At 34.5% G+C, this 17,320-nt stretch overlaps 1 protein-coding gene across 7 annotated transcripts in view; it reads right to left on the reverse strand.

Annotated features, from left to right (window-relative positions):
* The window catches only part of ZNF148 (zinc finger protein 148), a 126,425-nt gene that overhangs the window by 43,823 nt on the left and 65,282 nt on the right, over window positions 1–17,320 (reverse strand). For all 7 annotated transcript variants that reach the window (XM_027061063.2, XM_027061065.2, XM_027061068.2 and 4 more), the window contains one exon: window positions 2,459–2,584. In XM_027061063.2, coding sequence (XP_026916864.1) covers window positions 2,459–2,584 — 126 coding nt within the window. The remainder of the gene's footprint in view (window positions 1–2,458; window positions 2,585–17,320) is intronic.

Genomic DNA, 17,320 nt, shown 5'->3' on the forward strand with positions numbered 1-17,320 from the left:
ACATGACATAACAATACAGTACTTCTCACTACAAAGCTTACCTTGAAAGGAGCCACAATTATAGGGATGTAGAAGCTCTAATATTTTAACTAAAAGTCTACCACATTAGTTATATTTCCTATACAAGATCCCCAATCTAATATGACACAATGGTGGCACACACTCAAAATATTCATAATAACAAAATTCAAGATCTGGGAAAGGTTTTAGGGGAAAGTGGAGTCCTCTAAGCACAACAAGTTATAGTTCTTTGAGAAACTTAAAACTGTTTTTAAGGAATTTAAAACAAACAACACTTTCACTTATAAACACGAGATAACCTTTTCTTTCTCTTCTTATAAAAAGGCAGTAACAGTTACTTTAATGAAAAATATTATGTGCAAATTTTTTAAAACAAACTTGAGAAAATGTAAAATAACACACTGGTTCTGCCTCAGCTCAAAGTTCTAAGACTCCAGATGCAAAAATTATTCACCTGGAGACTTCAGACCAATGTTAAAAACCATCCAAAACCATTCTCTGTTACATGTAACGTGTCAAGACAATTCTCCCCACTTGCCCTTCCTCTCTCTCTCTCAAAATAAATAAATAAACTTTAAAAAATGTTTAAAAAAATAAAAATAAAAAATTACTGTTTTTCTTACTGTTTTTGTTATTCTCAAACCCTCTTCTCCCATGTATTATTTCTGGTTATTTCACTCTCCTAAGAATTCCCTAAAAAGACCTTTCCAAAACATTTTCTTGTATGTAATATACGTAAAATAGGCCAAATCCTTTATCTAGCAGGTACATACACATATACTTACAATACATTATAAATGAGTTTACCTACAAATTAGACAAGCAAAATAGCTTAAAACCTCTAAAACTCTGATCTGTATTTACAAACACCTAGAACATATCACCAAATAAAGATTCCAAATAACATCCTACTAGAAGATAACAATCTGAGTTTTAGTCAGAATTTCAGAATACATTACACTCAATAGCACCAGGAAAAAAGATGGCAATGTCAAGGAGAATGTAGAACTTACACAAATCGTGTTTTTTTAAAAAGACTTTATTCCCCATAGAGTGGCAGTGAACCCAAAGTAACATAATCTCTATTGCAATTTTATAAATTAATTTTTTCTCAAAACCCTGTATTGTTCTATACATGAAGAACTTGATTCATTCATTAATGTGGGGGAAAAAAAGTATCATATAAATCACTGGGGAAAAAATTAACCCCCAGAAAAGAAGGGGAAGGAAAACAGGAGGGATTTCACAAAACATGAAAACATATAAAATGCCAATAATTATGGCAGGAAAAAAGTTTAGTATGGCCAGTAATAAACCAAAATTTAAACTATAATGAGATGCCCACTTTAAGCTACAAAAAAGAAAGGTCTCACACTTGAGAGTAAAGACAGACACACATCAGGTCCACTGTAGGTAGCAGTAACTGGTACAACATTTCTGGAAGGAGTGATACTGTGAAGAACCCTTTTTAAAAATTCATGCCCTCTGACTCAGTAACACACAAAGATCTATACCCAAATATTTTAAGTGCGGCATGATTTAAAATGAAGGCAATGAGAACACAACTTCCAACAACACAGCAATCCCCAAATATAGTATGATGTATCAAAAGACATCTTTATAAAAACCATTAAGAACTTTAATGTAAAAATCACTTACACACTGTTAAAGAATCAGGAAGTTCAATCTATTAATCTTTATATACAAAGCTGGCTCTAGCATATCACGGAGTCCAAAAATAGACAAAATATATAAATAATGATTACCTAAATCACAAATGCAAAAACAAGTAGCCATCAAAATTAGGTCATATTATAATATGACCTTATTAAAAAATCCTTCTTCACTATATGAGGGAAAACAGAATTTGAAAAGTTAACTATAAAGATATAAACATACTGCTCAAAGTTCAGATACTTCTTAGGAATACCAAAATGTCACCTATAGTCAACTATTACTGTACTGAAGAGGAAAAAGAGCAGACAATTACTACTAGTATTTACTAGGTCACTTATTTACCAATCCATCATTTACCCATCAAGTATTTATTAAGGGTCTAATATGCCTACTATTCCAGGCATGGAGTTTACATTGTAGTACAGGTATCCCACATTTCCCTGATGAGTAACTGGTTAATTTTCTTGAAATTGTAGTATTAATATGAATGAGCAGCAAGCGCAGAAAAGAGAGACATGGAAAAAGAAAAGTTTGTTTTTAGAAAAAAAGATAAGGTGAAAAAAGTGGAAAAATTGAAACCAATTGCCCACCACCTCCATGCAGACATGCATCCCATTCTCCCAATACAACATTCCAACTTTACGAAGCCACGTGAAATTTTTATGTCTGCTTTATAATCCAGCTAGGTTCCTGCCCATAAGATTAACCAACAGTTTGGAATCAATAGGTTAGGGACCACCACCTTAATATATTCTCTTACTTTTGCAGGAGAACGTTGTTTCCGTTTCTTCTTTTTCTGTAAGTCTACTGGCTCTCTGATTTGCTTTTTGTCTCTCATCAGTTGCTCAGACACATCAGTAAAAGTAATTTCCTGCTTTACACTTATCTGTTAAAAAAAAAAAAAGAGTCAATTTTACAAATAAACAAAAAGTCCACTGTGACAAAGCCACTGCATGGTTAATCCTTTACTAAGCCTACATATAGGTGCTTCCAAAATGATTGTGTGTGTGTGTGTGTGTGTGTGTGTGTGTGTGTGTGTGTAAATAATGTGTTGAAGAGTTCATTAACAGGCAATACCGTAATAAGAATCAAGAGTATACAAACTGAGAAATAAACCAAGATTTTACAAAAATCTATCTGGAAGAGAATATTAAAGCCATTCTGGGAAAAGATTATCAGACCACAGAATAAAGCAGAAGTCAGGACACACTAACATCAATTTCATTCCCATATTTAAGGAAACTGATGAAGTTAATTAAAAGCACAAAAAGGGGCCTAATTAGAAAATTCAGTAAAATACTGGAGGACGAAGGGAGTGTTTAGACTTCACAGGAGGCTTTCTCTTGATGTACAAAATATGAAAACAACACAAAAATCCTAAAAGATAATCCACATCAGGGGCACCCGGGTGGCTCAGTTGGTTAAGTGACCGACTTCAGCTCAGGTCATGATCTCGCAGCTCGTGAGTTCGAGCCCCGCATCGGGCTCTGTGCTGACAGCTCAGAGCCTAGAGCCTGGAGCCTGCTTCAGATTCTGCGTCTCCCTCTCTCTCTGCCCCTCCACTGCTCATGCTCTGTGTCTCCCTGTCTCTCAACAATAAATAAACGTTAAAAAAAAAAAAATTAAAAAAAAAAAAAAGATAATCCACATCAAAAGAAAGGTCAAAAAATGAAAATTTAATTATCTGTAAACTCAACAATGACAGTATCTTAGCTTAGCCTGTATTTTCCTGACCTGTACATTAAATCATCACCAAATAAGGATGTTTATAGAACTGCATATAACGTTAGGTCACTGCTATGTATAAGACAGGATACTAATTACACAACAAATAAATGCTACAAGAAACATTAAGATGTCAACATTATTCCATCTTCAGCTCTGTTTTCACAGATATGAAAAGAGGTGCTTGTTCTAAAACAAAAACGCACCAAGGTTCTTAGATCAATAATGGTAATGTCAATTCTCATCACAACTGATGATCCTCAGTCATCCATTCTTTAGTACTACATTTTCAATCTATCCTTGAAATGAAAACAGAATCTTAAAACTAAAAACCGCTCAACAGCCTCTGAAATATATTACACATCCTGACCTTTCCACCATGTAAGGACACAAGAAGTGTCCTTACAATAAATGTACAACCATTACAACAAATTGTACAACCATTACAACAAATGTACAACCATAAATGTCCAATAAATGTACAACCTGGAAGAGGGCCCCTACCCTACCAGGCTAGCACCCTGATCCTGGACTTACAGCCTCCATAATCAGGAGAAATAAACTTCTGTTCTTTATAAGGTAAAGTAAAACAACAACTCCTTAATAATAATCCAGGAAATTCAATGTACTAGTGGTTACATTTTTCAAAAAATACACTAAAAAAATGGTGCACAAGATTATAAACATCTTACAGAGTCAGTGGAAAGTTGGAAAATATAGCTATGTAGAAAGGGTTCATGAGGAAAATGCAACATAAGCTAGGGTTCAGGCTGACAAAATAAGGAATTGGAAGCTTTCATAAATTCCTGAAGTGCAGGCAGTATGAGAATCATAAATCAAGGAGAAGCTTGGCACAAAAACAGGAGGTTAATGATTAGTTAATAATTCTTTCTATCAGGTTATAGAATAGTAGTAGTGAACATTCTTAGGGCTTATTTTGGTATCATTATTTGGAACATAAAATAAAATGGTAAAATCACCACCAACAAGTCTTTGGAATACAAACATGTTCCCACCACTGAAGTGATGTGTACTGAATATAACTAACGACTTGGGTTCGGTGTGAGACAGAAAAATGATTACAGACTATGTAACCAGTTGTTGAATGGCTCTGTCCCATTTTGCAGGGGTATGAAAAAGTAGTTCCAACATTTCTGTCAGTTTCTACACTGCAAAGAAACCATGAAAATGTAGCACGCAGCACTAAGAAACAGGAATCCTTTTTAGCCAAAGTGCCAAGTAGAGTAGAAGACAAATTCACAAATAAATCCTGTAATTACCAGATATTCACAAACCAAAGAGTGAAAAAGATTAATAAATGTATCTAAGCCTTTCAGTTATTTCCACACATATAGAAAATGGTATTTGTACTAGCATTTTTTTTATTATAAGGAACAGTTTTAATATATGAAAGCAGACTCAAACCTAGAAGTATCAATGGATCAAAACATTGTGAATGTCAGGCACACAGGAAATTACATTTTTAGAGTGCACCAACAGGCTTATTACTCATTAATGGAATAAAGTAATCTCCTCTATATATAACATAATAACACACTAAAGTATACTGATCCAGCCTAAGGTGCTGAGAAAAGATGGAGGTAACTCCAAACCATAAGGAAATGTATATGATGCCGGTAAGTCAGCTAAGAGTCAGTTGCAAAAAAATCTGAGAAAAGTTAAGTCTTCTTTGTAAGACAACCATAATCAATAAAAACATGAAACTTTCTTAAGCAAGACAAAAGAGACAATAATCATTCCTAAGTTGTCTATTCTTTCCTTGAGAACTGTCTTTACAAGAAAATCAAACTTTTAGTGTTATTTTTCATCTAAAATAAACCAAAGTATAATTAATCAAAGCAAGCATCAGCAAATACATGATATATGAAGAGAATGGTTTGCTGGATTTTTCAGATATACTCATTAAAGCATCAAGAAAATCAACGAACTGAGAAATATGTCAGATAAAAAAACAAAATAAAAACTCTGGTTTCTTCCTCGTCACTTAAGCTTTACCATTCTACCTTGTCCCATGTACAACTTCATACCTGCATTTGAGACCTGAATTTCAATGCTGTCCTCACTACCAATCCAGAAATAGCATCAAACCATCAATCAGCCTAACTATCCTTCTTTCAAAAGATAGGACTAAATCCAGGCATTTCTCTACCTAAACTTGAAGCCCTCTCTAGGCCTCCCACTCTGAGACTCAGGACTACCCTATCTACTTCCATACTCCTCTAACTTCTTCCACAACACCCTTAGAAGAGGTAGAGTCCTATAGTGTCATGCTTCCAACCCCTTGCCACAGCTCAAAGTTGGTTCTTTATTACTACTTCTAAAATGTATCCCTTAATTACCTTGTTTTCCTCATCTTTTGATCTTTCTCATTTCATTCTAACCTTAAATATAAAGAGGTCTCTGTACACTGAAAAAATCCTTCCTTTGATTCCCATGATCACTAGTAACTCAAAACCAGAATCCAGAACCACTCTTTTTCAAAACTTATTTCATTCCTGGCCCAAAAATAAACAAATGATCCTACTTACATATTTAACTATTTCATGCTCTTGTATCTTATCTTGATATCTGCAAGTAAGATATTCTTCTTCGGTAGTTCTCATAATAGCTTTACTTACTCATGCAACAGCTATTAAGTGCTTGTTGTGTGCTAAACTCAGTCTAAAATAATACAACAAAAGCTTTAAATTTACTAAAATTCTAATGTGTACATAATTCTAGATATTGAGAATATATTCTAAGCATAAGGTCTCCTTCTCCATTTTTTACTCCTTAAAAATGTACATGGGGAGTTTTGATGCATTATAAAAAAATAAAAAATAAAAAAACAACCTAGCAATTCAAGACAGCACATGTCAGGCTCAACCTAAATGAATGGTACAGGGAATAAAGGCAGGAATCAAAGGGAAAACTTAATGAGATTGGAAATAACTGCAAAAGGCTTCATGGATGAAATGAAAGACTTAATCAGAGCTGCAGATTTACCTTTGTATCCCCCTTTTATTTTTTTTCCTTCCAAACCTGCTACCCTTCCCAACTTCTTTCTTCTAGACTCAATAATGCTAATAAGTTAATATGACAAATGTGAAATTTACTAAAATAATGTTACCAGACAGAGTATACAATGAGCAAATATTTCATTTGGTTGCCTATTTTAGTCTACCCAATACCCACAGCTCCCAGGAAAGAAGGTGAGTCCCTTACTATCATTTTGGACTCTTCCTTCTCCTTATTCTCCGTATCTTACCATCCTTATTCAGCAACATCCATTTCACTCTAATTAACTTTATCAAATTTGCTGCTTTAGGATATTCTCATCTCCCCCATATAGTCTCCCATGAAAAAATTAATATAAAACTGTTTTCTTGTCATATCCCTAGTGAGGAATCTATAATAGCCCCTTGTTGCCGGTGGTATCAACTATAATCTCCCCAGCTCAGCTTTCTAGATTCTAGATGATCTACTTTACAGAAAAGATGTAGGTCATTTGGCAGAAGTATCTGTCCTTACCACCCCTCCTCTCCATTTCTGGAGCCATATGTTCAATTTTCAATTTCCTCTCTACTCTGTGCTGACTCTGTTCCTATCCATCTCCAAGGCTCTACTGCTTCACTGCCTCTCTAAAATAATTTTCCTTATTCCACCAGCTACGTTTTCTCTGCCTAAAAGCACACTTATAGTTTCCCTATAAAGTCATTTCTTGTAAACCAAAATTTTTCTAACAATTTCCTTCTTCTTATGGACAAATTTTTACAAAGAATAATCTGTGATAAGAATATTGACAAAATAGGGGCACCTGGGTGGCTCAGTCAGTTAAGCATCCGACTCTTGGTTTCAGCTCAGGTCATGATCTTGTGGTTCATGGGTTCAAGCCCTGCATCAGGTTCCACACTGGCAGTGTGGAGCCTGCTTGGGATTCGCTCTCTGCCCCTCACCCACTCATGTGCTCTCTCGCTCAAAAATAAACTTAAAAAAAAGAATATAGGCAAAATAACTGCTCCAAAATTTAGAGAGATGATTATTCGGAGAGTAAAAGTAGTACATATCCATATAAAAAGGATGTGTTTATCACTAGAAGGGAACTGTTCCAAAGTATTGCCTAGGAAACAAATTAAATCAAGGTGACTACAAATATAACAAGTGTTTGAATGAAGGAAAATGAAATCACAATTAACTACACTGCAAACATACTGCCTAAAGAAAGAATGCTAGCAATATTGAGGGGGAATATTCATGGAGTCCAGAAAAAGAGAAAGTTAAGACCAAGAGTGTTTCTGTGTGTGTGGATGTATATATTGTGTCTATTTCCAGGATAGTTTTGGCAAGAACAGTTCAATGTAACTGGTCAACAGGAGTATTTCTAATTCCAAGCTCACGGAGTCACAGATTAGGTCAAGGAGGAGAAGCGGTGCACTGAAGGAATAGGCCTTTGTGTGAGTCATGAACTCTTAACTCTCCCTTCCGCCTGACCCACGATTGCATTCAAAATTTTGAAAGGAGCTACATTTGCCAGGGTTTTGAGGAAGTCCACAGTTATCTTCTGGTTTTGAAAGGTTCATGGATCCAGTTTACAGCAAACACTGTAGTCTGTTTCTCTGTATTTCTTACTGTAAATCTGTATTTTGGCTGGTAAACTAGCAACTTATAAATTAGAGATAACTATAAGATGAAGTAGATGAAGTGCTCCAATCAAGCTATCTTACCTGAAACAGTGCTGACCCACCCCCATCCTACCTGGACATTCCTTTCTTTCAACTACCATAACATCATGATTTAAGTTCTCTCCTGTTCTTCATGGAAGTTCTTCCGAATCCATCCTTCCAGTATATATGTACCTTCATTTTGTAAGAATTTCAGTAAATCTTTACCAATGATTTTCAAAGTGTGGTCCAGGGAGTCCTGAAGGTCCTTGACACCCTTTCAGGTGGTCATGAGATCAAAAATACTCTCATAATAATACTTTTTTCTTTTTTGCTTTCCTGAGTACAGAGTGCCATTTTCCAGAAGCTAACATGTGATGTCACTACAGACTGAATGTATCTGCAAATATGAGAATCCAGTTACGTTACAATAAGCCAGATAATATACAGATTTATCTAACTGTAAAACAAATTCTAATTTCACAGAACTAGACCATATAATTCTAAAATGTACACAGAACCACAAAAGACCCTGACTATGAAAAGCAACATTGGGAAAGAAGAACAACGCTAGGGATATCACCATCCCAGATTTCAAGATATACTACAAAGCTGTAGTAATCAAAACAGTATGGTGCTGGCACAAAAACAGACACATAAATCCATGGAAGAGAATAGAGCCCAGAAATAAACCCACACTCATATAGTCAATTAATCTAGGACAAAGGAGACAAGAATATACAATGGAGGAGATACGGTCTCTTTAACAAATGGTGCTGGGAAAACTGGACAGCTACATGCAAAAGAATGAAACTGGACCACTTTCTTACACCATACACAAAAATAAACTCAAAAGGGATGAAAGACCTAAATGTGAGGTGTGAAACTGTAAAACTCATACAAGAAAGGCAGTAACCTTTGTGACATCAGTTGGCCAAAGGAACATTTTTCTAGATATGTCTCCTCAGGCAAGGAAGATAAAAGCAAAAATAAACTATTAGGATTACACCAAAAGAAATTATCTTTTACACAACAAAAGAAATTATCAACAAATGAAAAGGCAATCTATGGAATGGGAGAAGACATCTACAAAAGATCTTTCTGGTAAGGGATTAATATCCAAAGTATATAAAGAACTTCTACAACTCAATACCATAAAAACAAGAACAAAAAATAAATAATTAGAAAGTGGGCAGAGGATCTGAATAAACATTTTTCCAATTAAGACATACAGATGGCCAACAGACACAAAAAGATGCTCACTCATCATCAGGGAAATACAAATCATAATCACCAGGAAATATCACCTCCATCTGTCAGACTAGCTAGAATCAAAAAGATAAGAAATAACAAGTGCTGGTGAGGATGTGGAGAGAAAAAAACTCCTGTGTACTGTTGGTCAAATATGAATTGGTGTGGCCACTGTGGAAGAGTATGGAGGTTCCTCAAAAAATTAAAAACTAGGGGAGCCTGGGTGGCGCAGTCGGTTAAGCGTCCGACTTCAGCCAGGTCACGATCTAGCGGTCCGTGAGTTCGAGCCCCGCGTCGGGCTCTGGGCTGATGGCTCAGAGCCTGGAGCCTGTTTCTGATTCTGTGTCTCCCTCTCTCTCTGCCCCTCGCCCGTTCATGCTCTGTCTCTCTCTGTCCCAAAAATAAATAAACGTTGAAAAAAATTTTTTAAAAAAAAATTAAAAACTAAAAAAAAAAGACAAAAAAAAAAACCCTGAAATACCTTACAATCCAGTAATTCTACTACTGGCTATTTACCCAAAGAAAGCAAAAACACTAACTTGAAAAGATATATGCACCCCTATGTTTACCGCAGCATTATTTACAGTAGCCAACATACAGAAGTAACCATACATAAATAAAGAAGATGTGCTACACGCATAGACAATGGAGTATTACTCAGCCATAAAAGAGTAAGATTGTACCATTTGCAACAACATGGATAGACCTACAGAGTACTATGCTAACTGAAATATATCAAAGAAAAATATCACATGATTCCATTTCTATGTGAAATCTAAACAACAAATGTACAAACAAACCCAAAAAAGCAGAAACAGATCCATAAATCAGAGACAAAAATGGTGACTGACAGCAGGAAGAGAGGTGGGGGACTGGGCAAAATAGGTGATAGCGAGTGGGAGGTACAGGCTCCAGTTATGAAATAAGTAACAGGGATAAAGGGTACAGCATAGGGAATATAGTCAGTGGTGTTATAATAGCATTGTATGGTGACAGATGACAGCTACACTTGTGGTAAGTATAATGTAACATACAGAGTTAAGATTCACTATGTTATACACCTGAAATTAATGTGACATTGTGTGCCAACTATACTTCAAAAAAACAATTAAAAAAGAAAGACAGCCTCTTTAGGAGACAGAAAAAATACTGCAATTGATGGGGAAGAGTTAGCTAATGATCTGCCCATATAATTTTGTAAAACTATGTTCTACATTAACTTTGCAACTCGATTTTTTATAAATAAATAAAATTTTATTTCTCAGTTTTAATTTCTAAAATGGCAAAATATGATGTAAGTAACCAAATAAACAAGAGTTACTGGGAGCACTCAAAAATTTTTTAAGAGTAAGGTCATGGGGTGCCTGGGTGGCTCAGTTGGTTAAATGTCCAACTTCAGCTCAAGTCATGATCTCACGGTTCATGGGTTCGAGCCCCATGTCGGGCTCTATGCTGATAATGCAGAGCCTGGAGCATGCTTCAGATTCTGTATCTCCCTCTCTCTCTCTGCCCCTCCCCCGCTCACACTGTTTCTTTCTCGCTCAAAAAGTAAATAAACATTAAAAAAAATAATTTTCTAAAAGAGTAAAAGGGTCATAAGACCAGAAGTTTTGAGAGCTGCTGACCTAGATACATCTTAACTACAGTTTGCATTCCCTTCCTCTTCTCCATTCAATCTCTTGTAATACAGATGCCTGGACTTCACTAACAAAGAAATTAGTATAGATGTGTGTACATGTGTGGGTTGGTAGACATACATGTATTTCCTAGTTCTGTCCGTTGAGATTACCAAGGGGCAATGGTGTTTAACACACCTAGCACCCAGAACTTCGTTTCTAAATGCCATTATCCAAATAAAAGCAACTGGGGCTCAGTGGAAAAGTGACTAATTTCAGAGGTGGGCCAGGGAAAAATATAAGATGACCCTGTAACATCTTGTGGTACCACAAACTAAAGAGCCAGAAAAAGGAACAGCACATGTCAAAAGGACATAAGAACCAGTCTGGAGGAGCTCTTAATGGACAAACCTGGAACAACTTGAGCAACGAAATCAATAATGCCAGCACTGGCATTCCCTTTGTTAATTACAAAGGGAAAAGTAGTGACCTTACAATGGGGAAAGCTGGAAGACACCACCTTAAATAAGAATTAAGATTTGTATCACCAGTAATAAGATATAGCCACATTGTGTACCGACATCACTTCTGTGGGGTTGTCAAAAATTCAACACTTCGATCTAATCATAAGAAAACATCAAACTCAAACTGAGAGACGTTCTACAAAATAACTGACCAATAACGAATCAAGTGTCAAGGTCCTAGAAGACAAGACTGACAATTGCCACAGAATGGAGGAGACTTAAGAAGATGCAAAAACTAAATGCAGTGTAGGATCTTGAATTGAATCCTCAAAAGGAAAAAAAGGACATTAGGGGATAAATGAAATTCTGTACTTTTACCAACATTAACTTCCTGGTCTTGATAACTGCATTAGGGTTTATATGCACTCTACATTATTTCTACAACCCTTTTATAAATGTAAAATTATTACAAAATAAAAAGTTAAGAACACTAAATATAAAAACACTTAGCAACCCAAACTTACCATAGTGTATACATTAAATATGTGAAAATCTTCTGCATATCAATTATACCTCAATAATGCTGGTTTAAAAAAGTTAGCATTTATACGGTCATCTATATATTTGTGACTCCTCCTCAGCATGATAAACAAAGATTTATCTACCATCTACTGTGTACCAGGCACTGTCCTAGGTGCTAAGGATACAATGGTAGCAGGGTTGGGGGAGGCAGCACATGATCTAGCCTGTACAGTCTACTGCAGTTAATCTGACAGTAACACTATTTTTATCCCATGTTCAAAATAAGAAAACTAAGGCCCAGGATGGTTACTTATCTAAAATCCTCTTTTAAAAAAAATTTTTTTTAAATGTTTATTTATTTTTGAGAAAGACAGAAACAGAATGCGAGTGGGTTAGGGGCAGAGAGAGAGGGAGACACAAAAGCAGAAACAGGCTCCAGGCTCTAAGCTGTCAGCACAGAGCGAGACACGGGGCTCGAACTCACGAGCTGTGAGATCATGACCTGAGCTGAAGTCAGACGCTCAACCACCGACTGAGCCACCCAGGGGCCCCTAAAATCCTCTTAAGTAAGAGGAGAAATCAAAATTTAAACCCAAGTCTTCCAAATCTAGCAACTGAAATTCTAACTGCAGTGATCTGTGAATTAATTATTACCTTCATGTTACAAATAAGAAAACTAAAACTTCAGGGAGGTGTCTTACCCAAGCTATGTTATATTTCAAACACTAGGACTTAAACCAAGATCTTGTATCTTTCAGCTCAGTGTTATTTCCATAACTATTAACAGCTTCTTAATAAATGTGAATTATTAAAACTTCTTTTAAAATAATTTTTGCATGAACATTTTATTTCTCCAATTACGAACAACAGTATGCTTGCTACCAGAATATGGAAAAAAATTCTAGTGGTTCTAGAATGTCTACTACAAAAGGGAAAGAAAATAACTGAACAAATAACAAAGTGGACAAAACATCATCAATATTTAGGTGAAGAATAAGACTTGAGTTTCAATCCCACCTCTTCCAATTACTATCTGGCTGAACTCGGCTTCCAGAAATAGTATGGAAAAACAAGAAAAGCTTAGGTGGGGTGTTAAAGGAAATAAAACCTAATTCCAAAAAGTATTACCAGCAGTGTGAGACCAAACTAAAATTTAATCACTTACAACTTTCTTCATGCATAAAATGGAGGAAATAATCCTCACAGAATTTCTGCAGAGTTGAAAGAGATTATATATGGAAAGTATTGCCTACGATACATAGCAGTAGATAGTTCTTGATGCCACTCATTATCATAATCATTTCTTCATCTCTTAATCGTGGTAATAATAATATCCAGCTTATACACAACAGAAAATCAAATGAGATTATATAAAGAGCACCTTGAAAACTTTCAAGTTCCAAACAAATATTTATGGTTATTAATTATTATCCTACAATTACAGATGTCTAATTGCTTAGATACAGAGGGTTACCAATTTCTACATAACATCTCCGCTTAGACATCCTATTATCTGCAACTCAATGTTGCTAAAAATAGCTTAATCTTTTCTTTCACATCAGAACCTTCTTCCAAATTCTCCACCTTTCAATATGCTGAATTATCTCAGCCTCCTGTCTGAAGACATGTTTTAATTTACTTCTCCACTGCCAACCTAAGACCAAGTACAGCTGTTTTCTCTTCCTCACATCATATTCATATCTAGAAATTCTATTTCCCATTTCCTATTCTAGATCATTTATAAAGATATTAAGTTGGAAATCTCATACACTACTAGAAGAAGAATAAACTGGTCAACTCTGTGGACTGCAAATTGGCCAGGATATATCAAGAGCCTTAAGAAATCTATACTGAAGAAATAATTTCACATGGCAACATGTTTACATATAAGAACATTCTTTAAGATAGTAAAAAAAGTGCAAACAGTCTAAATATCCAGTAATAAAGACTGAGATAAATTACACCTATTTGACATTATACAGTTATGAAAAATCTTAGTATTGGATAATATTAATGATGTAGTGAAATGTTCGTAGTTTGAGTGGTAAATATATAATTATGTAAGCAAATATATTTCACAATTTTATACAAACACACAAATACATATGCAGCAAATTGTATAGAAACACAAATACATACACAGAAAAACAAACAAAAAGGAAACACTAAAATGCTAACACCCAAATGTTAGTAGTGATTACCCTAGAGGAGTGACATTAAAGCAAAATTTTGCTAACTTCTTTATACTTATAGAATTTTTACCTTTTTATCAAATATGTTACTTTATAATCTTAAGAGATGTTAAGTCCAGTATTAGTATAAATCCTTGGTATTAATCAAAGAGAAATCTGTTGGTCATTATCTTAACATATTAAGTTGCTCTAAGAACTAAAACATTAGGCCAGCAAAGTGAAACTGAAAAATGTCTATGGGTGAGTGGGGAAAAAAAGTCAACAAATAAACCTTGATCCCTATCTCACATCATCAGCAAAAATCAACTGCAAATGGATTATTGATCTAAATGGGAGAGAAAACCATAAAGCTTCTAGAAGTTAACAAAGTATCTTTGATATTAGTCAATACCTTTGTGACTTTGAGGAAGGCAAAGAACTCTTAAATAAGATATACAAAACACTAACCAAAAGGAAGACTTCTAAACTGAATGTTAACATTAATTTCTGTTTATCAAAAGAGTAAAATGGCAAATCAGACTGGAAAACACAAGATATACATACAAAGATCAGATAGACAGATAGATAGATCTCCAACAAATAAACTACAAATCTGTAAGAGAAATAATCTAGCCAAAAAATGGACAAAAGATAAGCATGTGCCTTACAAAAAAAATAATATTCAAATTGACAGTTAAGTATAAAACAGTTAAACAGAAAAACTCAATTTTGTTAGTTATCACTGAAACACAACCTAAAATCACATTGCAAAACTACTACTGAACCAAAATGGCTAAAATTAAAAGGACTGACAGTTTCACATACCAAGGATATGGGCAATTACTATAAATTGGCAGAATCACTTAGAAAAACTTTCCCAGTACCTACTAAAGCTGAACATATGCATACCCATCAAATTCAACCCTAAGTATATAACCAACAAAAATGACTATGTACATGCACCAAAAGACACATCCAAGAAGAGTCACATCAATACTTTTCATAATAGCCCACATCTTGAAACAATCTAAATGCCTATTACACTAGAATGAATAAATTTTGATATATGTGTACAAATGATGCTTCTACAGAAATGAGAATTAACCACTATTACATGCAATAATATATGGATATATCTCACAATCTGAACCACAGAAATCAGATACTAGAGAGTATATGATTCTATTTATATTCAGTGCAAAATCAGGTAAAACCAATAGGCCATGCTAAAAGTATTATGGTAGTGGTTATCTTTAGGAATTAGAAAAAGGTTGTGACTAAGAAGGAGAGAGCCTCTGAGAGATCGGGGCAGTGTTATACAAGTATGTTCAGTTTTGAGAAAATTCCTTACAAGTTTTCTGTATAAATGTTGTATTTCAATAAAAAGACATACCACTAGAGAAAGGGTGTTACAAATCTGCAGGTACATATTGATAAATACAAGGAACATGCTTGTATATATAGGCATCTATGTCTATACCCATATATAAGGATGATCCTTTCATGATTACTTCAAACAAATCTAGAAACAACACAAATATCCATCAGTATTGCCTTAAATAAAGCACACCATTTAATCAGTCATTAAAATAAATAAGCCAGGGGCACCTGGGTGGCTCAGTTGGTAAAGCATCTGACTTCGGTTCAGGTCATGATATTGCGGTTCATGGGTTTGAGTCCCACACAGCTCTGCGCTGACAGCTCAGAGCCTGGAGCCTGCTTTGGATTCGGTGTCTCCCTCTCTCTCTGCCCCTCCCCCTTTTGCACTCTACCTCTCTAAAATAAACAAACACTAAAAAAAATTTTTTTTAATAAAAAATATGCCAGTTTTATATACAATAACAAAATCTCTACAAGATGTGTTTTAAATGAATATAGCAAATTTCAAAATGATACAAATAGTATAATCTATGTAAACCAAAATATATGATATTTTCATAAGAAATACATTTTAAAAACATTATATAGAGATATACACACTCTGCATGTTTGTAAATTAAAAATTTCCAAAATGCTATTAATATTAGTAGTTATCTCTTTGGAAGTAAAGTAAGTAAGTACTGGAAACAACTTTAACTTTTTACTTTGTTCTAAACTATTTTAATCTTTACAATTACTATGTAATCGTTTTATAATAAACAATATCATACCATTATTTTAAAAAAATGATCTGACACTGATCTAGCTAGGCTGACAATAATAGCTAGCCTTGTCAATAATGATTTTCAATTTGTGTTCTACTGTCCTAAGAGTACAATGCTCATTCAGTACTATTGTCTCACAATTCCGGATCAATTACACATCAAAGATCAGACAGAACTATATTAAAAGTGTTAAGAGACTAGCTATGTTATTAAAGTCATCTAGAAAGAAGTCTACTAACAATTTATGTCCACATAAAGGAAAAACAATAAATTAAATCAAACAACTTTAAGAGTGTAGGAGGATACTGAAAAACAGATCATTCTGTGTTAGCTTCCTGAAATAATCTCCTAGAAGAAATACCTTGATTCATCAGCTTATCAAGTGAGTTGAAATAACAAACAAGGAGTAATATGACTCATACCAGGGCAAACTATGAAGCAAAATTACTTAACTCTATGTATTCTGCTCAAATATTGATTCCTATCAAATACCACACTAGAATCTATATAGCATGTGAGTAAAGTCTTGTTTAAAAACGAAAACAAAAAAAACCTTGTTGATACATTTTACCATCTCTTCTCCTTAAAATAAGCTCAGTTAATGAATCTATCTCTGAAAAATGATCTCCAAAGGTATGCTCAAGTAAAAAGTATTTGAATGGGAAAAATAAAAGCACTTCTTAAAACATAGAGCCCTAATAACAGCCAGTGCATTCACCTCAAAGACAAGGACCTCAACAGCCAATGAACAGTAACAAAACTATTTCTAAATCCCTCACATGAACTTAAAAGAAATGTAATGGTAATAAGAATTGGCTACAAGTAATAAATGACTCTGTTATATTTATATATATATAAATTTTTTTAAAAAGCTTACAATGTAATGGGGATAACAAGTTGGGAGATAGCCAAAAAGAGAAGAAACATATCCTATCCAATGACTATTTAAAAGCAAATAAATACAAAGGCAAACAGAATTATCACCTTCCAGGATGACTGTGAAAGATCTTTTGTTACCAAAAGGCAATCCAATTCTGTAATTAAACCAGAGTACAAAATATGTGGCAA

Source organism: Acinonyx jubatus, chromosome C2 (assembly GCF_027475565.1).
Source record: "Acinonyx jubatus isolate Ajub_Pintada_27869175 chromosome C2, VMU_Ajub_asm_v1.0, whole genome shotgun sequence".
Lineage (NCBI taxonomy): Eukaryota > Metazoa > Chordata > Mammalia > Carnivora > Felidae > Acinonyx > Acinonyx jubatus.